This window comes from Balaenoptera musculus, chromosome 2 (assembly GCF_009873245.2).
Source record: "Balaenoptera musculus isolate JJ_BM4_2016_0621 chromosome 2, mBalMus1.pri.v3, whole genome shotgun sequence".
NCBI classification, from domain to species: domain Eukaryota; kingdom Metazoa; phylum Chordata; class Mammalia; order Artiodactyla; family Balaenopteridae; genus Balaenoptera; species Balaenoptera musculus.
This window is the reverse complement of record NC_045786.1, coordinates 141,506,406-141,530,261: the sequence shown is the minus strand read 5'-3', so window position 1 is coordinate 141,530,261 and position 23,856 is coordinate 141,506,406. Positions and strand designations below refer to the sequence as shown.

General features: G+C 46.0%; 1 protein-coding gene across 1 annotated transcript; it reads left to right on the top strand.

Moving 5' to 3' along the window:
- Window positions 1–285: 285 nt before the first annotated feature.
- Window positions 286–23,612, top strand: PLEK2 (pleckstrin 2). Its single transcript, XM_036841928.1, is given in 11 exon segments — window positions 286–327; window positions 8,022–8,033; window positions 8,035–8,091; window positions 8,094–8,192; window positions 17,254–17,435; window positions 18,649–18,740; window positions 19,055–19,242; window positions 19,468–19,569; window positions 21,330–21,413; window positions 22,324–22,402; window positions 23,148–23,612. Coding segments are annotated over 11 exon segments (1,065 nt in total). The 3' UTR covers window positions 23,276–23,612.
- Window positions 23,613–23,856: the final 244 nt, after the last annotated feature.

Here is a 23,856-nt window from a genome sequence, read left to right as displayed (position 1 = left end):
AGAGCCTGGGCGGGGGAGGCTCCGGGAGGCGACACGGGGGCGGGACTCCCCTGAGGACTAACCACGGACCCTAGGGCACCTTCTGCGGGGAGACCACGTCAGAAATCCTGTCCAGGACTGACTTCCTGCCCGGGAGGCCCCGCGGCCTCGGGCGCTGGGCGCGGGCCAGCGGGGCGGCGCCGGCGCCAGATCAGAGGCGCTTCCTGGGCGCAGCGCGCGCCGAGCTGCGCGCGGAGGAGCGGGAGGCGCGGGACGGCGCACCGAGGAGGGCGCGTCGGCGGCGACATGGAGGACGGCGTGCTCAAGGAGGGCTTCCTCGTCAAGAGGGTGAGCGCAACGGAGCCTCTCTGGACACGGCCCGGGGCGGGCCCGCGGCGGGCGCCGGCTCACCTGAGCCGCGATCGGGCGGCCTGGGGCCACGCTGGGAGGAGGCGCGTGTAGTGGGGAGAGCCGGGTGGACGGTGTTGGGGGTGAGCTTTAGATAGAAAAGAGGGGCCAGGGCACAGGCGAGGAAGAGAATCCCGCTTGGCTAGGGCGTGTGGGATGCAGGGGGCGGCTACTCGTAGTGGACAGCTTAATTAAAACAACTTACTAAAATACGAAGCGTATAGGATTTAAATATGATGTATTAAAACAACGAAAGTGTGTTCGGTAGTCCCCAGCGCCCGTCCAGTTAATGCATCGTCTCCTATATTCTTCACAATAACCCGTGAGCGAGGAGGAAGCTTATGTTTCTTAAGCCCCTACTGTGCACCAGTCCTGGACGTTGTCTCCTTTAATCCTCCCAACAGTCTGACAGGTTGGTGGTCCCACATAACCACCACCCCCCCTTTCTTCAAGGGGAAAACGAAGCTCAAAGAGGTTAAGTAGCTCAGGATCTGGACGAGTGGGTGATGAAACACGATCAAACCCACTCAGGCTGACTCCAAACCGTTTTCTTTTTTTTTTTTTTTTTTTTTTTTTTTTTTTTTTTATTTATTAATTAATTTTATTTATTTATTTTTTTGGCTGTGTTGGGTCTTCGTTTCTGTGCGAGTGCTTTCTCTAGTTGTGGCGAGCGGGAGCCACTCTTCATTGCGGTGCGCGGGCCTCTCACTGTCGCGGCCTCTCTTGTTGCGGAGCACAGGCTCCAGACGCACAGGCTCAGTAGTTGTGGCTCACGGGCCTAGTTGCTCCGCGGCATGTGGGATCTTCCCAGGCCAGGGCTTGAACCCGTGTCCCCTGCATTGGCAGGCAGATTCTCAACCACTGTGCCACCAGGGAAGCCCCCAAACCGTTTTCTGTCCCACTGCAGGGTGGGTATTGTTATTCCTGTATTACAGATGAGGAAACAGGGGTAGAAAGATGAGATCGCTTGCCTAGAGCCCCAGGACTAATAACAGCCGGGACTGGCACCTCCATCCTCGTTTCTTCCACATCACCCCGTGTGGCCTTTCCCACAGCAAGCAAGAGTCCACACAAAAACTCAACATATAGGATCAAGGTAGAACATGAATGAAAATGCAGCTGCAAGAGGAAATTAGATTTTTAAAAGTTCTTTTAACATTGATGTTCACGCTAAACATTTATGCTAACCCTAACAGCAGAGCATAAAATCTGGGGATGAGCCTTTTGGCTCTTCTGAGTTTACAGCTTTGGGAGGGGGATGGATGAAGAGGGGTGAAGGGATTCGGCCTCCCCTGGCCACCAGATCAACCCTGAGGTCTCAAAGTCACTTTCTGTTCAATAGGAAATGCAGCCATGTTATTTTACACATTATTTGACATAGGAGGGCGGGTGTGTTGTTTGCTCAAAACTGTAAGCAGGAGGAGGTGTAGGAGGCTGTGCCGGATCAAGGGTCAGAGTGGATACAAGCAGGTACAAAATTCCACGCCTGTTTCATGCCACTGGGATTAAAGTGATAGGTTGGTCGCTCACAGTTTGTGGAGGCAGCTGCACCTTAGAGAGACCACCTATGGGGAACTTTTCCTGCAGCTTATAAGGTGAGAGGGAGAGGGGTTTGGGCAGGGGGTTTTGGTGGGCATTGTTGATTGCTGGGATAGCCGAGCCCTGGTAGGGGCCTGTTGAGGACAAGCCCTCGCAGAGGGGCCCTTTGGGGCGTCCCCTTGTTCCTGGGGGTTACCTTATATGATTCCCCACCAACACCACCACCACGCAGAGTCAGGGGAGGGCTGGAGGGAAGGGAGGATGTGAGTTCTCTTCCGGATGGGCCACCCATTCCAGGGTGGCAGCTAAGGGAGTACAGGGTACAGGGAAGTGAGGACAGTCAACCAGGTCTGGCCCCAAAAGCCCACCGAGGGCCTTGGCTGAAATACCTAAAGCACATTCCAGCCAAACCCAAAGACAAGAGTTTGGAGCTGGAGCCTGACCCTGAGGCAAGCGGAAGCCACACCCTTTCCTACAAGGCGGGGATGGGGCCCCTGGGGCGCCTGCCCCTGCTAACAGCCCCTGCCTGCTGATCAGTCGGGCTTTCCCTCTCCCCCCTTTCCCCTCTCCTCCTGGATGGCAACAGCAGCCCCCGTGGCCACTGGAGAAGGTGCAGGGCTGCGACGGTGGGATTCCACAGATTCAGGGGGGGTTTACGGTCCAGAAGTGGGGCAGGGCCCAAGCTGGAAACCCAGAGTACAGAACAGTCATCACCAGTGAGGGCAAAGCAGGAGACGGGCAGGGGCATGATGGATTTGGCTCTTAATCCAGCCCAGACAAGAAAGAAGCAAAGCTCCCGACAGAAATGCAGAGTGCTCACTTGGCCTGGCTGTAGAAGGAGGGTGAGGGGGAAGGAAGGCGGATCTGTGTGGGTAGGACTGCTTGTGCTTTAAGAAGCAGCTGAAGCACTGAATCAGGCATTGCTGCCTGGCTCGTACCTCAGAAACAACACTCAGAAAATGACATGGCAGTGTCAACACGCTTTGGCCTAGAAATTTCATTTGTAGGACTCTATCCCCAGGAAATGCCATACAAGCTTTAGGAACAAAGTGTTATTTCTGTAGTGAAAAAACTGGAAACTACCTATATGTCCCCCCAAATAAACAAATGATTACAAGTGAATTACCGTTATGCAGATGTTAAAAATGTTTATAATATTATAATCCAAAGAGTAAAAATATAAATGGTATGAGTAAGGAAAAAATTTGCTTGGAAGAAAAAAGCAAGAAGGCTAGAAGAAGTTTCGAAAGCTAAAGGTCTCACATCAAGGTGTTCGCAGGGCCACACTCCCTCTGAAACCTGCAGGGGAGAATCCTTCCTTGTCGCTTTTGTTTCTTGTATTCGCAGGCTGTAAAGGAAACACGCAGATTTTTCCTTCCTGTGTAGGAAAAACCTAGTTCTTCCCCACTGTGTGTTTCTCTATCCTGTGGGGTTCCTTTACTTTTACACAGAACACTTCACTTCTGACTCTTCTGGTCACCAAATGTGTGGAGGTTTTTCCCTACACCAAGCAATTCTCTGCAACACCTGGTGTGTGTCCTACAATTTAACTCAGTGCTGACGCTATCTACTCAGAGACAGCGTTAGATCCCACAGCATAAGAGCTCAGTCCTACAAGACTGCTTGCCCAGCCCTCCCCCGTGCCCCAACACACACACACACTTCAGACACCAGTCAAAAGCCCCGGTTGTCACCTGTGCTCTGACCAACTGGCTATAGATCAGAGGTTCCAGGGAAACACTTAACTTATGTTTACCAGCTTATTAAAGAATGTGATAAAGGAAAGAAATGAGCATCCAGATGGCAGAGATGTGTAGGGCAAGGTATGTGGGAGGGGGCCCAGAGCTTCTGTGCCCTCTCCGAGTGTACCACTCTCCCAGCACCCCTGTGTGTCCCCCAGCCTGGAAACTCTCCAAATCCCATATTTCTGGGATCTTATGGAGGCGTCATCATGTAAGCATGATAGATTGTTAACTCCATTTTCAGCCCTTCTCTTTTCTCAAGAGAATGGGAGGGGGGCGCTGAAAATTCCAAGCTTCTAATCATGGTGTGGTCTTTCCAGTGACCAGCCCTCACCCAGGAGCCCACCCAGAGTTGCCTCATTAGCACAAAAGATACTCCTGTCACCCAGGAAATTACAGGGGGTTCAGGAGCTCTGTACCAAGAACTGGGGGCAGAGAGCAATATATTGCATTTTCTGTTATCTCACACAGGCACTCCTTGCTGTTCCTTGACTTGTAGATGCATCATTCTATCTCTGCCTCCATCATCACATGACTATCTTCTCCCTGTGTGTCTTTCAGTGTCCAAATTTTCCTCTTCATATAAGGACACCAATCATATTAGTGTTCTTAGGGCCACCCTAATGTAGTATGACTTCATCTTAACCTGATTACATCTGCAAAGACCCTATTTCCAAATAAGATCACATTCACAGTTCCATGGGGTTAAGACTTCAGTGTTTCTTTTGGGGGGACATAATTCAACCCACAAAAAAATGCCATCTCTGCTTCTTTGGGGTTGTAGGGTCTTGGGCAAGACCTTTCTGGGCCTCAGTTTCCTCATCATTAAAGTTAGGGAGTATAGTATAGGCTTTTTCAAAGGGTCCTCCAGCTGTAACATTCTGTGCTTCTTTTTTTAAAATTAATTTATTTATTTTATTTTTATTTTTGGCTGCGTTGGGTCTTTGTTGCTGTGCGCCAGCTTTCTCTAGTTGCAGAGAGCAGCTAGTGGGGGCTACTCTTCATTGCGGTGCGCGGGCTTCTTATTGCGGTGGCTTCTCTTTGTTGCGGAGCACGGGCTCTAGGCACGCGGGCTTCAGTAGTTGTGGCACGTGGGCTCAGCAGTTGTGGCTCGTGGGCTCTAGAGCACAGGCTCAGTAGTTGTGGCGCACGGGCTTAGTTGCTCTGCGGCATGTGGGATCTTCCCAGACCAGGGCTCGAACCCGTGTCTCTTGCATTGGCAGGCGGATTCTTAACCACTGCACCACCAGGGAAGTCCCATTCTGTGCTTCTTAAGCCCAGTCCTAGGGTTACATCCCAGCATATGGACTCTCCTCCTTCCCCCTAAGGGGGCTCTAAGCCATTCGTGGTCCAACTGGCCTCTGGTCCCAGTCAGCCACTTACAGACAAGGAGCCTGGAGAGGGAGGAAGATTCCCAGGTGAAGGGAAGCCTGGGTTCTTTTTCAGCTTATACCACTGTATTTTTGGCCTCTGACACCATTTGCCTGCTGATTTTGGATGAGTCCCTTACGCCCTCTGATTATGGCGAAGCTTATCTGAGAAGCAGGGATAATGGGGCTTTCCTTCCCATTTTGTGGATTATTACAGTAACCACCAGCTGAGCTGGCCGCTCCGGTCTGGCCGACCTTACTCAGCTGTTCTGCCCCGGTGTGGTCTGTTGATCTTTTTAACATGAGAACCTACGCTTGTCATCCTTCTGCTTAAATGTCTTCAGGGACTCCCCTCCGGCCACAGTGAAGTCACCAGCTGTTCCGAGTTTTCTACCTACATAGTAGATTCTATCTCATCAGCCTTTCTTGGATTGCTCTCCTTTGCTGTCAGTCTGGATTCTTAGCTGCTCATAACATGGTCCACTCTAGCAAGTTTCAACAGAAGGGATTTCAGAGAGAATAATAAATATCAAATAACTCAGGAATATTTGGGAGGGCCGGGTACCATACAGCCAGAGATGATGCAGCCAAACAAAAATATCCAACAGCACCACCAGACGTTTCTTGTGGGAACGTCACTGCCGACACTGTTTGCCACTTGTCCCTGGTAACTCTGGGGACTGGGTGTCAGAAGAACCTGTCCTTCCACCACTATCCTGCCACCTTGGTGGCTGCGAAACATGCATCAGTGCCCCATGCACAGGACTGGCAGCAACCCGGCCACCTCCCTGTTCCTTCCTGCCATCGATTCTGGGAAGTGTAGCATTTTGTCCAGGAAACGTAGCCCTATCTCTATTGGTTTGTTCTGCTCAACTTCTGTCGGTTACACTTCTCTCCCTAACATCTCCAGGCCCCTTTCTCCTTTCCGGTTGTTTTAGTTTATTAGGGCTGCTATAACTACCACAGACAGGACCACCTAAACAACAGAGATTTATTGTCTCACAGTTCTGGAGGTCGGAGTCTAAGGTCAAGTTGTTGGCAGGTTTGGTTTCCTCTGAGACCTCTCTCCTCGGCTTGTACATGGCACCTCTTGCTGTGTGCTCACATGGCCTTTCCTCTGTGTGCATGCCTCCCTGACATCTGCGTGTCCAAATTTCCTCTCCTCATGAAGACCCCAGTCAGATTGGATTAAGGCCATCTAATGGCCTTATTTAACCTAATCACCCCTTTAAAGGCCCTGTCTCCAAATACAGTCACATTCTAAGGTAGTCGGGGGTTAGGGCTTCAACATATGAATGGGGAGGGGGGGATAATTCAGCTCAGAACACCTATGTCTTAAGGTTTAAGACTATTTTGCCCCCTCCCCTTCTCTGCCTCACACCGGCCCCCATGCCGGAGCCACACCTGTGTGCCAGCAACTGCCTTTACTGCTAATGCTGCGCCAGGACCCCCTCAGCAGGGATTGTTGGGCGAGGGGACTTGAGTCTGGGCTATGTGGTCTGGTGTAGACCAGTGCTCACACAGTCAACTCCTTCGACAATTTTCGGTTCCCTAACACAGTCAGTACACGCACGCTGAGCGTGGAACAGAATTGCAGCACCACAGATGTGAGAACTGAAGGGGCCTTTGAAATTAATAAATGCTGGGTCAGGAAACCAGTGAATCGGGGACAGTGATTCAGATAAAGTGCATCTCTCTTGGTTAGAATCCAGCCCTAATTGGGCTCTGCTCTGGGAAACATGCCAAGAAAGTCACTTTCATGAGCGTATACAAAATCATTTCATTCTGATTCTTCAGCAGACATTCTCCCATCCACTGTTCTGTTCTAGAAACGGACTCTCTGCCTTCACCTGACTATCCTGTCCACTGGCTGCATGACCCACCGGAGAGCCCCCCAAACTCCCCTGCCTTTTAGGCCTGTCACAGCAGGCTAGGTAAAAATGTTAGGGTCCTTAACAATTTGTGGCTTCAACTTTACAAATTGCCCACACTCTTCAAGTAGCAATATTCTTTTTTTGGAATATATCCTAAGGAAAAAAAATTAAGAGATGCAGACCAAAATTTATGTGCAAGGATATTCATTGCAGAGTTGTTTATAATAGTGAAGAAAAGAAACAACCTCAGTTACAAACAACGGGAGATGGACAAGGAAATGATGCATCCACCTAGTGGTCATTAAAAGACATGTTTTTAAAGAAATTTAATGGTGTGAGAAGATGCTTGGCAAAGTCAGCAAAGAAAAACTAGAAAATAAAACTCATATATGTATATCCTGATTTTTAAAAAAACTAGAAAGTAAAAACTAAAGGGAAAAAGACTGGAAGGAAATACAAAAATGTTAACAAGGCTGTCTCCTAGTAGCAGGATCTTTTCTTCTGTTGACTTTGCAGTTTCTTTCAAGGCTTATAACCAGAAAAAAAGAAACAAATGGAACTAGAAAGTCAATGCCAAAGGTCTTTGTTACATACTCAAAAGAGATGACAAAGAGATCCAAAGCTCATGCTTTCTTCATGAAAATGAAAATAAAACATATGATTCTGAACTGGATCCTTTGGCTATTAAGGACATTATTGGGTAATTGGTGAAACTTGAACGGAGTTTGTGGAACAGATGAAAATAATATATTCATGTAAATTTCCTAATGTTGATGATTGTATTGTGGTTATGTTGGAAATACCCTTTTTATTTTTTGGTAGGAGTTACACAATAAAATACTGAGAAGTGATTGGAGCTTATCACGTTAAAAACTAACTCTTAAAACACTTTTGTAAAAAAGTTTATAATTTTCTTCAGCTTTTCTCTGAACTGAAATATTTCAAAGTAAAAAATAAAATTAAGCTGAAAGAGAGGATAATGCCGTCCCCCTTATTGGAGAGTCGATCCCATGGCACAGTCTGGTCACCTGTGCCATGGGCCACCTCTCCCTGGACACCACGTTGTCCCCTCGGCCACCTCACCTCAGGGTTCTCCTGTCTGTCCTCAGGGTCACATTGTCCCACAACTGGAAGGTGCGATGGTTCATCCTTCGGCAGACACGCGCTGCTTTACTACCCCAAGCTCGAGGGGGGGTCGGAAAGTGATCCCTCCCAAGGGCCGCATCCTTCTGGATGGCTGCACCATTGCCATGCCCCTGCCTGGAGTATGAAACCGACCAGTAAGTGAAGGCCCCCGCTTCCCAGCCCCTCCCTCCACTCCCCGGACCCTCCCGTCTCTGGCCTCTTTGGTGAAGGTGGTGTGGGCCGTGGGAAGAGCTGAGTTACTGAAAAACCTAGACTCAAATCCTGGCTGCGTCACGTACCAGGCATGTGACCTTGGGCAAGTAACTGCATCTCTTCGAGCCTTAGTCCCTCATCTATAAAATGGGATAAAATAATGACACCTGACTCTCTCTCACGGCTGTGATGAGGATCATGAAGGTAATGGTGGGTCAAAACACCTTGTAGGCTAGGAGAACACTACATAAATGTGAATCATTACTGCTACTTGGGGTTCAACAGGATGACTTTCATCCCCCGAGGGGTACGTGTTCCAAAGTCCGGGGCAGCTTCAACTCTACCATCAAAAAGAATCTGAATTAATCATTTACTGAGGGCCCATTAAGTGCCAAGAAATTTGCTGGGCTTGGAGGTGTCAGGGAAGAAAATGGTAAGATTGCTTCTTTCAGTTAATGATCTTATTATGAAAGCAAGTGATTAACAGAAGAACATTCAGAGTTCCAAATGTTGGTACAAACATTATTAGCCGCAGAGAACACTGTCTTGCTGAAGGGGAGGAAAACGCCATCATAGGCTGTCTGCTCAGGTACAGCTGTGAGAGGGACAGAGGTTTGGGCAAAGATCTGAAAGAGGAAAGAGGCAGAGGTTCCAGGCAGGCAGAAGGTCTTGGGTAAAAGTGAAGGGACAGTTAGGGATACATTTGGAGATGAGGATGGCCACTGTGGCCAAAGGGTATGTTCACTGAAGGAGTGGTGGGAGATTGGCTGGGACCAGGTACAGGTAATAGGGAGCCATTGAAGGTCTTGACTGAGAGAAGGGGCTGGTGAAAACTCTCTTAGGAAGACCAAAATGAGGACCTAAGCTCAGTTCCTAATAAGATAACTAGTTCCATAAAGAAGGGATCTTACCATTTTCTTCTTTCTTATCATGTTTTTCTTCTTTGGCTCTTCTAGACAAATTGATGAATCTTCTAAGTATAAGAAAATATTAATGACAGTGAGTTCTGGGTAATGGGTTTACGGTGTTTGGTTGTACTCTTTATAGTTTAAAATCTTTCTCAAATAGAAAACAAAAAGGAGCTGTTAAAATAATCAGGCATGAAATGAGGCAGAAAGAAAGGATGAACATGAGGAAACATTATGAAGGCAACATTGACAGGACATCGTTGACTGGATGTTGAGGGCAAGGGAGAGGGAGGCATTGAATATCATTCCAGCCTAAGAGGCTGCAAAAGTGAAATGTCATTCTGTAATTTCCACTGCAAACCTGGAAATGCCACTGATTAAAAGAGACAGCATAGCTCTCCGTGGGGGTGGGATGGGACTGCTGGGGAGTGCTGAGCCTGGTGAAAGACTTGGGTCTGCATCTTCTTCCTTGTAGGATCATCAGACCAGACACAATGTCTGGGCACATAGCAGATGCTTAGTAAATGTTTGTTGAATAAATGCTTAATAAAAAAGAAAGATTTACAGATAAGTGAGACAGTTTTAAGAAGGCAACCTAGTTTTCTAGGTGCATTTAAGACTCTGGGTCTCAATAAATTAAACCTTGGAACTTGTAGGTTAACTTTTTCTTGGGGGGTGGTAATTTTTTAAAATTGGAGTATAGTTGCTTTACAGTGTTGTGTTAGTTTCTGCTGTATGATGAAGTGAATCAGTTATATGTGTACATATATCCCCTCCCTCTTGGACCTCTCTCCCACCCACCCCCCATCCCACCCATCTAGGTCGTCACAGAACACCGAGCTGAGCTTGCTGTGCTTTATAGCATGTTCCCAATAGCTATCTATTTTACACATGGTGGTATATATATGTCAATCCTAATCTCCCAGTTCATCTCACTCTCCCCTTCCCACCCCTTGTCCACATGTCTGATCTCTACGTCTGTGTCTCTATTCTAGATTCCACATATATGCGTTAATATACGATATTTGTTTTTCTCTTTCTGACTTATTTCACTCTGTATGACAGACTCTAGGTCTATCCACATCTCTACAAATGACCCAATTTTGTTCCTTTTTATGGCTGAGTAATATTCCATTGTATGTACGTACCACATCTTCTTTATCCATTCCTCTGTTGATGGACATTTAGGTTGCTTGCATGTCCTGGCTATTGTAAATAGTGCTGCAATAAACATTGGGGTACATGTGTCTTTTTGAATTATGGTTTTCTCAGGGTATAAGCCCAGCAGTGGGATTGCTGAGTCATATGGTAGTTCTATTTTTAGTTTTTTAATGAACGTCCATACTGTTCTCCATAGTGGCTGTATGAATTTACATTCCCACCAACAGTGCAAGAGGGTTCCCTTTTCTCCACACCCTCTCCAACATTTACTGTTTGTAGATTTTTTGGTGATGGCCATTCTGACTGGTGTGAGGTGATACCTCATTGTAGTTTTGATTTGCATTTCTCTAATAATTGGTGATGTTGAGCATTTTTCATGTGCCTCTTGGCCATCTGTATGTCTTCTTTGGAGAAATGTCTATTTAGGTCTTCTGCCAATTTTTGGATTGGTTGTTTGCTTTTTTGATATTCGGCTGCATGAGCTGTTTGTATATTTTGGAGATTAATCCTTTGTCAGTTGCTTCATTTGCAAATATTTTCTCCCATTCTGAAGGTTGTCTTTTCATCTTGTTTATGGTTTCCTTTGCTGTGCAAAAGCTTTTAAGTTTAATTTGGTCCCATTTGTTTATTTTTGTTTTTATTTTCATTACTCTAGGAACTGGGTCAAAAAGGATCTTGCTGTGATTTATGTCACAGAGTGTTCTTCCTATGTTTTCCTCTAAGAGTTTTATAGTGCCCAGCCTTACATTTAGGTCTTTAATCCATTTTGAGTCTGTTCTTGTGTATGGTGTTAGGTAGGGTCCTAATTTCATTCTTTTACATGTAGCTGTCCAGTTTTCCCAGCAAACAGACTGTCTTTTCTCCATTGTATATTCTTGCCTCCTTTGTCATAGATTAGTTGACCTTAGGTGTGTGGGTTTATCTCTTGGCTTTCTATCCTGTACCATTGATCTATATTTCTGTTTTTGCACCAGTACCATACTGTCTTGATTACTGTAGCTTTGTAGTATAGTCTGAAGTCGGGGAGCCTGATTCCTCCAGCTCCATTTTTCTTTCTCAAGATTGCTTTGGCTATTCGAGGTCTTTTGTGTTTCCATACAAACTGTAAAATTTTTTGTTCTAATTCTGTGAAAAATGTCATTGGTAATTTGATAGGGATTGCATTGAATCTGTAGATTGCTTTGGGTAGTATTGTCATTTTCACAATATTGATTCTTCCAATCCAAGAACACGGTATATCTCTGCATCTGTTTGTGTCATCTTTGATTTCTTTCATCAGTGTTTTATAGTTTTCTGAATACAGGTCTTTTGTATTGTTAGGTAGGTTTATTCCTAGGTATTTTATTCTTTTTGTTGCAATGGTAAATGGGATTGTTTCCTTAATTTCTCTTTCTGATCTTTCATTGTTAGTGTTTAGGAATGCAAGAGATTTCTGTGCATTAATTTTGTATCCTGCAACTCTACCAAATTCATTGATTAGCTCTAGTGGTTTTCTGGTGGCATCGTTAGGATTTTCTATGTATAGTATCATGTCATCTGCAAACAGTGATGGTTTTACTTCTTCTTTTCCAATTTGTATTCCTTTTATTTCTGTTTCTTCTCTGATTGCCATGGCTAGGACTTCCAAAACTATGTTGAATAAGAGTGGCGAGAGTGGACAGCCTTGTCTTGTTCCTGATCCTAGGGGAAACGCTTTCAGTTTTTCTCCATTGAGAATGATGTCTGCTGTGGGTTTGTCATATATGGCCTTTATTATGTTAAGGTAGGTTCCCTCTATGCCCACTTTCTAGAGAGTTTATCATAAATTGTTGTTGAATTTTGTCAAAAGCTTTTTCTGCATCTATTGAGATGATCCTATGGTTTTTATTCTTTAATTTGTTAATATGGTGTATTACATTGATTGATTTGCATATATTGAAGAATCCTTGCATCCCTGAGATAAATCCCTCTTGATCATGGTGTATGATCCTTTTAATGTGTTGTTGGTTTCTGTTTGCTAGAATTTTGTTGAGGATTTTTGCATCTATATTCATCAGTGATATTGGTCTATAATTTTCTTTTTTTTGTGTGTTATCTTTATCTTGTTTCGGTATCACGGTGATGGTGGCCTCATAGAACGAGTTTGGGAGTGTTCCTCCCTCTGCAATTTTTTGGAAGAGTTTGAGAAGTATAGGTGTTAGCTCTTCTCTAAATGTTTGATAGAATTAGTCTGTGAAGCCATCTGGTCCTGGACTTTTATTTGCTGGGAGATTTTTTAATTACAGTTTCAATTTCATTACTTGTGATTGGTCTGTTTATATTTTCTAATTCTTCCTCGTTCAATCTTGTAAAGTTGTACCTTTCCAAGAATTTCTCCATGTCTTCCAGGTTGTCTATATTATTGGCATATAGTTGCTTGTAGTAGTCTTTTATGATCCTTTGTATTTCTGTGGTGTCAGTTGTAATTTCTCCTTTTTCATTTCTAATTTTATTGATTTGAAACCTCTCACTTTTTTTTCTTGATGAGTCGGCTAAAGGTTTATCAATTTTGTTTCTCTTCTCAAAGAACCAACTTTTTTGATCTTTCTATAGGATTCTTCGTTTCTATTTCATTTATTTCTGCTCTGATCTTTATGATTTCTTTCCTTCTACTAACTTTGGGTTTTTTTTGTTCTTCTCTCTCTAGTTGCTTTAGGTGTAAGGTTAGATTGTTTAGATTGTTAGATTGTTAAATTGTTAGATTGTTTATTTGAGATTTTTCTTATTTCCTGAGGTGAGATTGAATTGCTATAAACTTCCCTCTTAGAACTGCTTTTGCTGCATCCCATAGGTTTTGGGTTGTTGTGTTTTCATTGTCATTTGTTTCTATGTATTTTTTTATTTCCTCTTTGACTTCTTCAGTGATCTCTTGGTTATTTAGTAGTGTATTGTTTAGCCTCCATGTGTTTGTGTTTTTTGCAGTATTTTTCCTGTAATTGACTTCTAATCTCATAGCGTTGTGGTCAGAAAAGATGCTTGATACGATTTCAGTTTTCTTAATTTTCCGAGGCTTGATTTGTGACCCAGGATGTGATCTATCTTGGAGAATGTTCCATGTGTACTTGAGAAGAAAGTGTATTTTGCTGCTTTTGAGTGGAGTGTCCTATAAATATCAATTAAATCTATCTGGTCTATTGTGTCATTTAAAGCTTGTGTTTCCTTATTTATTTTCTGTCTGGATGATCTGTCCATTGGTGTAAGTGAAGTGTTAAAGTCCCCCACTATTATTGTGTTACTGTCGATTTCCCCTTTTATGGCTGTTAGCATTTGCCCTATGTATTGAGGTGCTCCTATGTTGGGTGCATAAATATTTACAATTGTGATATCTTCTTGGATTGATCCCTTGATCATTATGTAGTGTCCTTCCTTATCTCTTGTAACAGTCTTTATTTTAAAGTCTATTTTATCTGATATTAGTATTGCTACTCCAGCTTTCTTTTGATTTCCATTTGCATGGTATATCTTTTCCCATCCCCTCACTTTCAGTCTGTATGTGTCTGTAGGTCTGAAGTGGGTCTCTTGTAGACAGCCTATGTATGGGTCTTGTTTTTGTATCCATTCAGCCAGTCTGTGTCTTTTGGTTGGAGCATTTAATCCATTTACATTCAAGGTAATTATTGATACGTATGTTCCTATTACCATTTTCTTAATTGCTTTGGGTTTGTTTTTGTGGGTCTCTTTCTTCTCTTGTGTTTCCCTCCTAGAGAAGTTCCTTTGCTATAAAGCTGGTTTGGTGGTGCTGAATTCTCTTTGCTTTTGCTTGTCTGTAAAGCTTTTGATTTTTCTGTTGAACCTGAATAAGATCCTTGCTGGGTAGAGTAATCTTGGTTGTAGGTTTTTCCCTTTCATCACTTTAAATATATCCTGCCACTCCCTTCTGGCCTGCAGAGTTTCTGCTGAAAAACCAGATGATAACCTTATGGGGATTCCCTGGTATGTTATTTGTTGCTTTTCCCTTGCTGCTTTTAATATTTTTTCTTTGAATTTAATTTTTGTTAGTTTGAGTGATATGTGTCTTGGTGTGTTTCTCCTTGGGTTTATCCTGTATGGGACTCTCTGCACTTCCTGGACTTGGGTGGCTATTTCCTTTCCCATGTTGAGGAAGTTTTGGACTATAATCTCTTCAAATATTTTCTCAGACCCTTTCTCTTTCTCTTCTTCTGGTACCCCTATAATTTGTATGTTGGTGCGTTTAATGTTGTCCCAGAGGTCTCTGAGACTGTCCTCACTTCTTTTCATTCGTTTTTCTGTATTCTGCTCCTCAGCAGTTATTTCAGCCATTTTATCTTCCAGTTCACTTATTCATTCTTCTGCTTCAGTTATTCTGCTATTGATTCTTCTAGTGTATTTTTCATTTCAGTTATTGTGTTGTTCATCACTGTTGTTTGGTCTTTAGTTCTTCTAGGTCCTTTTTAAACATTTCTTGTATTTTCTCAATCTGTGGCTCTATTGGATTTCCGAGATTTCAGATCATCTTTACTATCATTACTCTGAATTCTTTTTCAAGTAGGTGGCTATTTCATCTTCATTTATCTGGTCTTGTAGGTTTTTACCTTGCTTTTTGATCTGTCACATATTTTTTGTCATCTCATTTTTTTTTTTGATGGGGGGCTGTGTTCCTGTCTTACTGGTTGTTTGGCCTGAGGCATCCAGCACTGGAGTTTACAAGCAGTTGGGTAGAACTGGGTCTTGGTGCCAAGATGAGGACCTCCAGGAGATCTCACAACGATTAATATTCCCTGGAGTCTTAAGTTCTCTGTTAGTCCAGCGGTTTGGGCTTAGTGCTTCCACCACAGGAGCTCAGCCCAACCCCTCACCTGGGAATCAAGATCCCTCAAGGCTGCGCAGTGCAGCAAAAAAAAAAAAAAGCAAACAGTAATAAAAATAAAATAAAATTAGAAAAATTAAAAATGTATTAGGAAAATAAAAATATAAATGAAACAACCACAGGGCAAAAACAGAACCACAACAAGAGCCAAAAAAAAAGAAGCCTGGAAAAGGCCTTGGTGGGGGGCGGAGCTTAGGTGCAGCATGGCTGGAGGGGGTCCCAGAGGACTGAGGTTTAGGCCCAGGGCCCCAGCAGGCTCTCTGGGGCTTGAGCAGGCAGGGGAGACACTAGCCTCATTCCCCTCCGATCCCCCAATACCCCAAAGGTCTCTCCCCATCCCTGCTAATCCCTGCTCCATGGGTGGGCTCCTCCAATCTTGGGAACCCCTCCCTTCCCCCAGCCGCCCCTCAGGGGTGCCAGTCCCATCCCGCCTCCACTTTTCCTCCCCTCCCCCTTCCCCCCAACATCCTACCCGGTTGTTCGGGGATTCCTCCCATCCCTTTAGGTTTCCAAGGTCCCTGACCAGTGCCTGGTAGGGGCCCTAGTTGTGAGGAGACGTGAACTCCACCTCTTCCTACTCCACCATCTTGACTCCTCCTCCCCTATAAGTTAACTTGTTGACCTGATACCATTTCATAGTCTTTAAGGAACAGTGGAGAGCAGAAGTGCTGGTAGAACAGGCTGGTGATAGGAAAACTTTGTTCTGTGTTTCAAAAAAGGAGACAAGTTGCCAGCTGGAGCTGTGAACTTCTTGCTAATTCTACGTAAAATTCTCAAACAGAGAAAGTTGTCATCTGCCAGTTCATGACTACTTGAGGGGAAATAAGCCAAGAGGAGTCAGTAGGTTCACTAAGAACAAGTTATAAAGTGTATCATCTGTGTGTGTGTGTGTGTGTGTGTGTGGTTAATTTATTTTTAATTAGGGAAGCTATAAAAAAGTGTGTCTGGATTTCATGTGGAACTTTATAGTCTCTCCTGAGATCTTTTCATTAAAATGGCAAACTACAGACTGACAGGGTGCTGGTTGAACTCATCCTTCCACGATGTTGATGAGTGAATCCATGTTAACTTGGAGGAACGGCTTCATGGTACTCTTTGGGACCGTGAGCCCACCTTGTCTTATCCATTTTTGCTGTTTAGGTGAAGGAATTGATGAAGTTTGCAAGCAAAGCAAGGTGGGAGCTAATACATTGGAAAACAGAACCAGAATGAGACAGAATCCTTCTGTTTTCCAACAGAAGTTGTGAGCCCAGTCTACTCAGATGACATTTAGTAGGATCAAAATGCAAAATCTCACAATGTCTGAAAAAAACCCCTAAATGCCCATTTAAAAGATGGAGGAGATGTGGCCCACCTGAAAAAGACTCTCAGCTGACTGTACAGAGCATCAAGCCCTGAAGATGCCACTGCTAATGAAACCTCAAGCCCGTGCTGCCTTGTACCCCCAGACCTTCCCTGGAGCAGTTTGTTCCATTCCGAGGGTCATATTTTATGAGAATGTTGAACCAACTGCAGAACATTTAGCAGGGCATAAACTGGTTGAGAAAGTTTAAACAGTATCATATGAGGAACATGTGAAAGACTTGGGATGATTAGACCCGATTAGAAAGAGGATGAAGAGGAGCAGAACTAACAGTTCCTTCAAGGTAGGCATTAATAGCCTCATATGACAGGTGAAGGAACTGAGAGTCAGTGGGTCCTTTAACGTGCCCAAACGTCCATAGCTAAGTATCCATATCAGTCTGACCTGGAAGCCTGTGCATTTCCCACTTCAGCACAGGGGCTGTCGTAGGAGGTGAGCTCAATTTATGTGGTTCTAGAAGGCAGAATCAGGAGCAGAGAGACCAAGTGCCCAGGAAGCAGACCCTATGCTAATGAGTCTGTCCAAGGGGAAAGGTGGTGAGCTCCCCGTCACTGGAGGTGTACAAGCAAATCTTTTAAAGACCACCAGCTGGGGTGTGGTTGAGTGGTCGGGCATTTGGCAGTCACTGGACCACGTGGCCTCCCAGATTCGCCTCGGTTCTGTCATTTTAGCTGCCCAGCCAGCATTCTCTTGCCTGCTTGGTCTGACTGGCTGTCTTCCCACAGCTCCTCATTAAGCTGAAGACTCAAACATCCACGGAGTACTTCCTGGAGGCCTGTTCTCGAGAGGAGAGGGACGCCTGGGCCTTTGAGATAACAGGAGCTATTCACGCGGGGCAGCCGGGGAAGGTCCAACAGCTCCACATATTGAAGAACTCCTTCAAGCTGCCCCCTCACATCAGCCTGCAGTGAGTGCCTGGGCCCTGCCCTTGCCCTACCTGGCTTGGCTGCAGACTCTTCTGTCTGTGTGCAGCGGGGATGCAGGGTTGGGGTGGGGTTTGGCGGGGGGAGCGGCCTGTGGCTGTTACCCTGGCCTGACTGGTACCACCATTGTGCTTCAGGGCCTTTCGCTGTCACTGTCCTGTTTACATTGTTTTCTCTGCCTGGGAGTGGCCCTACCTACCTGCCCTGGGAACCTCTTGGGGCCTCTGCTGCTCCTGCCCCCCTCAGTGTCTTGACACCCTCTCTTCAGTTTCAGCCAGGGTGCTCAGGGCTATGTGACAGCTCCCCAGGAATCTCTGCTCACCCAAGTCATTAGTCTTGTTTGCAGCCTTGGGGGCAAGAACGATGTGTTCTGGTAGCGGTTGCATTCTCGCTCTGTGGGATTCTTCATCCATTCATCCATTCATTCATTTATTCATTCATTCAGGAAACAGTTATTGAGTGCCTACTGCATGCCATACATTGCTCTAGGTGCTCAGGAGATGCAAATGAGAATAAACAAAGTCTCATCTCAGGGGCTTTCCAGCCTAAGTACATAAACAGAGAATGAGAAAAGATCTTCCATTGGTGGCAGGAATCATCCCACAGAACAGAAGGAAAACAGTAGTGGAGGTGATACTCTAAAGTAGGGACGGATGAAAGGAGTTCCCATCATGGAATCTCTTACATCAGCCCATCTGCAGGAAATACCCCCTAACCTTCCAGGCAGCAAAACTACCAAAAAGCTCCATACCAGGCTCTGGGATCTTGATTGTGCATCTAGGGTGCGGCTGAACCATGGTGAGTGCAAGGAGGACCAGTGGCAGACGGGTGTGGGTTCAAGTGATGGGTGACTTTGAGAAGTAGCTGGAGGAGTTTGAACTTTATGCAGTAGATCATAGAGAATCATTACTGAACATTCTTTTGTTTCTAAATTAAATGCCACAGCTCATTAGTTCTACTACAAAAGTAATACCTGTCTAGTCTAGAAATATTAGAACATTTAGATGAGCAAGAAGAAAAAGAAACGTCCCCAAATCCTACCTCTCAAATTCTGATGCATAAGGGAATACCCCTTTTTTTGCGATGTGTATCATGCCATGTGCCATGTGCTTTATACCCTTAGCAACGACTCTTGGACCCTCCCTCATACCTGTCAGTGTGACAAGGGTCCCTCTCCTTTGCCTTCCTTCCGTGTAGTCGCATCGTGGACAAGATGCATGACAGCAGCAGCGGAATCCGGCCAAGCCCCAACATGGAGCAGGGAAGTACCTACAAAAAGACCTTCATAGGTGAGCCTCCCCTCTCAGGGGCTGGGCCAGGCACTGGAAACCTGGGACTTGGTGATCCGGGACTCAGTGTGCTTGACCGGCTTGTGTTGAGGCCAGAGCTGCCTGCCAGCCAAGGGGCTGGCCTGAGATGGCCACATGTGAGTGCGGCCACAGCTCTGAGCAGCAGGTGGGGCCTTCGGTCTGCTCTAGGGCAGAGCCCCAAGGCTATGCCAGGCTGCCCAAGAGGTCAGGGTCAATGAGGTCACAGCCAAGCACCCTGAGGAAGCTGGTCTGGAGCCTGTCGTCTGACGGGCGCTGCCCTTGCCCTAATGCAGGCTCCTCCCTGGTGGACTGGCTCATCTCCAGCAACTTTGCAGCCAGCCGTCTGGAGGCTGTGACCCTGGCCTCCATGCTCATGGAGGAGAACTTCCTTAGGCCGGTAGGCACCCGAAGCACGGGAGCCATTCGCTCTGGGGATCTGGCTGAGCAGTTCCTGGATGACTCCATGGCCCTGTACACTTTTGTAAGTTAAGGAGTGGGTTCCTGTTGCCACAGGGGCAGAGAGAGGAAGAGGCAACAGGGTGGGGGGGGGCGGGGGTCCACAGTCACGGGTGAGAGGCCAAGGCTGGGGGAACAGCTTCACCCCAGGTGGAGTGGGTTTTCTGTAAGGAGGCTTTTCCTTTCCCCCGCGGTAGCCTCCACAGCCTAGAACTAGGTGACAGAGTTCTTGCTCTCTCCTTCCCGCTAGGCTGAGAGCTCCAAGAGGAAGATAAGCTCCAAGGAAGAAATCAGTCTCAGCACCGTGGAGTTAAGTGGCACAGTGGTAAAGCAAGGCTATCTGGCCAAGCAGGTATGGCCGCCTTGGAGGGGGGAGCAGATGGGCAGTTCTCAAGCTCGGGGGAGGCAGGAATCCCCACAAAGGGCGGGAAGGGCTGAGACTGCCAGGGGCACTAATTATCAGCAGAACCTGCTAAAGTCAGGGTCCAGTGGTAGCCACCAGGAGCAAATCAAGGGGCATGCACGTGTCCACTCGCGCATACACGAGCCCCAGACAAGGGGGCGTTCCGGGAAAAGTGCACGCAAGTAGTTATCGCAGCATTAGAAAACAATGCCTATGTCACTGCCCAGTTCACTTATTTGTCTGGAAGGGCATTGCCTACTGGTTGGCATTTTGCCTTTGCTGGCTTTCTGCTCCCTGAGGCTTCCTGGGGTCTCTGCCTGCTTTTGTGGGACTCTGCCTGCCCCCTTGAGAAGTATTTTCTCCACCTACTTCAGTAGGTTGAAGGTGAAATTCTACAGTGTAATCTCCGTGTTTAAAAACTGACCATGGCCACTGCTCCTACCATGTTGGGAGAGCGGCCACGTTAAGCGGGGACAGCCGGGTCACAGTCACACCTGCGGCATGTCCACCTGTGCCTGCAAACCAAGCTGCCGCGTCCCGGCACCTGAGGTGTAAGCCAATCTCCTACACACCTCTTGTGTCTGTGCGCTCCTGACACGCCACGTGAATGTGTGCGTCTGTACAACGCTGCTCAGCACCGTTCCCATCTTCTTGGAGCACTCGTTGTCATTGTCACCTGCTTCTTGCGTATCAGGATCCCCTTCTGCTCTTAGATTGCTTACCGTCCACGTAACTGCCTGTTTATTCCAAGGGTTCTGCTTCTGCTGGGCCTGAAGGGAGTCTGGTGAGGGGAGGTAGTGAGGTCCTGGGAGAGGAGGAGGGTGTGAGAGGGACTCGGGGTGCTCCAGGCTAGAGAGCTAAGGAAGCTTTGTGATCTAGGGGTGAAGCCACAGTCACACGCACGGCAGTATCTTCCATGCTTAGATTTAAACATATAATTGATTGTTTCTTACTCTTTTTTTTTTTTTTTTTTTGCAGTAGAGTTGATTTACGAGGTTGTGTTAGTTTTTGGTGTCCAGCAAAGTGATTCATTTATAAATATATATATACATATTCTTTTTCCTATTCTTTTCCATTATGGTTTATTACAGGATATTGAATATAGTTCCCTGTGCTATACAGTAGGACCTTGTTGTTTATCTGTTTTATATATGATAGTTTGTATCTGCTAATCCCCAACTCCTAATTTATCCCTCCCCCACCCCCTTTCCCCTTTGGTAACCATAAGTTTGTTTACTACGCCTTACTCTTTTTCTGATGTAGAATGCCAAAGTGGTTTTCACTGTATATAAGTGCACATATATATACCTGTAGGCATAGGTTTGTTTTCGGACTAAGTTGACGCTTAAAATTTGGTGCAATTGGGTTCAACTTTGCCTGTGAGTTCTTGGTCCAGTTGAAACCTGTGACCTCCCTGTCCTCCGTGTGCCCTGAGTGGTGTCCAGGCAGTGCTCCCCCCTTCTTTCAGTGCTGACCCTCTTTGGCTGTGTCAACTAGGCTAAAGGTGACAGTGCTGTTGGTGAAGTGTCACTGAGCCGTGAAGCCCATGACACGTCACTGCAATCCCCAGGTCTCCAGGCTCTTTTGAGAAAGTTGTTCGTTGGAGCAGGCTGGCTGGGAGGTTCGAGGTTCCGCACTGGAGGCACGGAGGTGGGAGGAAGTGACTGAGAGCTGTCACTGATGAGCCTTGCACCCTCTCTTTGCCTCAGGGGCACAAGAGGAAAAACTGGAAGGTGCGGCGCTTTGTTCTGAGGAAGGACCCAGCTTTTCTGCATTACTACGACCCTTCCAAAGTGAGTGCCTTGTCATGCTCCCAGACACGTCTCTCCAGAGCAGAGCAGGCAGCTGGCTTCACCTCCGCCCTTCCTCCCAGCACCCCTACCATAACTCCCACCCACTATGCCTTTCCTTCCACAGTGCAGGCTACCCCTCGCAGTCTGATCACGCCTTTCTTTCATCACATTGTTGCCTGCTCAGTGGATCCTGCTCAGTGGATCTACATTGTTTTGAGAGGAAAAGCGTCTTTCAGTTTCTCCAAAGCTGGCTGTGTGCCTAGGGAAGGTGAGGTGGGCTGATAAAGAGACTCCTAACTGGTGCTTTCTAGTCTCTTTTCACCCCTTTCCACCCAAAGAGTCCATGCATTCTGCCCCCTCAACCTCATGTCCCCACCAACGTTTTGAAAGGTTTCTTTTACCATTTAATATTTAAGCCATAATTCTTGAGTTTCAGATAATAAGTATTACTGCATGCTGGGTTTGATCGAATTCCAATCAGAAGAAAAGAAAAATGTCCTTTTAGTCAGCCTGTTCAGCCTTGTCTTGGTAGATGTATTCATTTGTTTTTTGAAATAAGAATGGACGTTCCTCCCTTGCTGAGCTTCAGTCAGGAACCCCACCCTAAGCTGAGAAACTGAAGGAGGTTGAAAGAGCCTCCCACCCCGGGACCCTGCTAGACCACAGGGAGGGCCGAGGGACAGGGAGGGGGGTGGCACTGCTGCAGCTGGCTGTGGAATGAAGAAGCCCAGACTTCCTCGCTGGTGTAGACAACTTGCCATGTGATGTCCAAGTTCAGCCTCAACTGCTGTTACAAATGACTCTCACAGACTACTTTAGCAGGCTGACTGCGGGTGGTTATAGATGAGAGGGTGACTCTTCTTTTTTGTGCCTTCACACAGTTCCTAATCAGGTCTCCTTTCCTTTGCAGGAAGAGAACCGGCCAGTGGGTGGGTTTTCTCTTCGTGGTTCACTCGTATCTGCTCTGGAGGATAATGGCGTTCCCATGGGTAAGGGGCAACTTTGGCCCTGGCCTGATCTCGGGGGCCTCCCTCCTGTGCTCTCAGTTAACACTCTGCTGATGAAGGGCTAAGCTGTGAGGGCTGATGGGCTTTCTCAGCGAGACGATGAATAGTGTGAGCTTTGAAGCCAATTAGAGAAAGGGCAAGTGGGGTGTTCTTAGTGTGTTAACAACACAACTAAATGACCCTTGTCTTTAATATTCTTTCCCATCCTTTTCTGTGCTTACTGGCCCATAGGCTTCCACCTAAGAACAGTAGCTTACAGTAGTGCTTAAGGATTGACAACACACTATTAGCACACTAATTTCACAATAGACAGTTGAGGTAGGAGGATAGTATTCTTAACTTATGGATGTAGAGATTGAGGTTCAAAGAAGTTAAACAATTCAAGTCAAATCCCACATCTGTGTCTGCTTTTAACATAAACATACTGGACTCTTTGATGTGAGTTAGACTGTAGACCTGTGGTTTGCATAGGGGGCAGGCCAAGAGGGCTTCCAAGAACGTCCAGACATAGCACTGGCAGGCCTTAAGGCACAGGTGAGGGAGAGGGGATGGACCAGAGGAACAGAGGAAAGCACACATCTGGTGGGATTTCCTAACCATACACATTTGTACTAAGAAATACTTCATGATATGTGTTTTTGTCTGTGTCTCAGTTGACTTTCAGCTACTCCCAGCTGAAAGCAGACATGGATGTTCACTCGCTGATTTTTTTTTTCTTCCTGCCTAGGGGTTAAAGGGAATGTCCAGGGAAATCTCTTCAAAGTGATTACTAAGGATGACACACACTATTATATCCAGGCCAGCAGCAAGGCTGAGCGTTCAGAGTGGATTGAAGCTATCAAAAAGCTAACGTGACAAGGACCTGAGGGAACGGGATCAGGATTCCTCCCTCTTAATAGATGACACAGGATTTCCTGGAAAATGGGAATGTGTTAAGACTTTTAGCTTTTTCTGTTTTGTACTGCTTTGGAGTGAGATTGGTGAAGTTCCTTAGATTACAGTCGGTAGTGGTGCTATTTCCGTCCCCACCTTCAAAGTTAACATGGAAATGCTAGAATAGACATTAGGCATCAGCATCTTGACTTCCGCCCATCATCACAACCAGCCATTCCTTGGGTACCAAAGTAGGTTTCCCTTGTCACACTAACTGGCCACGTTGTAATACTAAATAAAAGACTATAGTCTCATGGTGGTGCTCTCTGAAATGCTGTCAGCAACTCATTCTTTGGAATGAATAAAAATTGATATTTGTTCCTGGCTATTAGAATTCCTATACCAAGTTTTAGTTTTCAAAGGTTTTTCATGCTTAAGGCTATACGAATTATTAGACAAGCTGATTATAAAAACATCTCAAGTGATCTGTCACTACAACATGCCTCATCTTAAAGTGGGGATGGGGGCAAAATTTTGAAAATATCGTTTTGCTTTGAAAAATA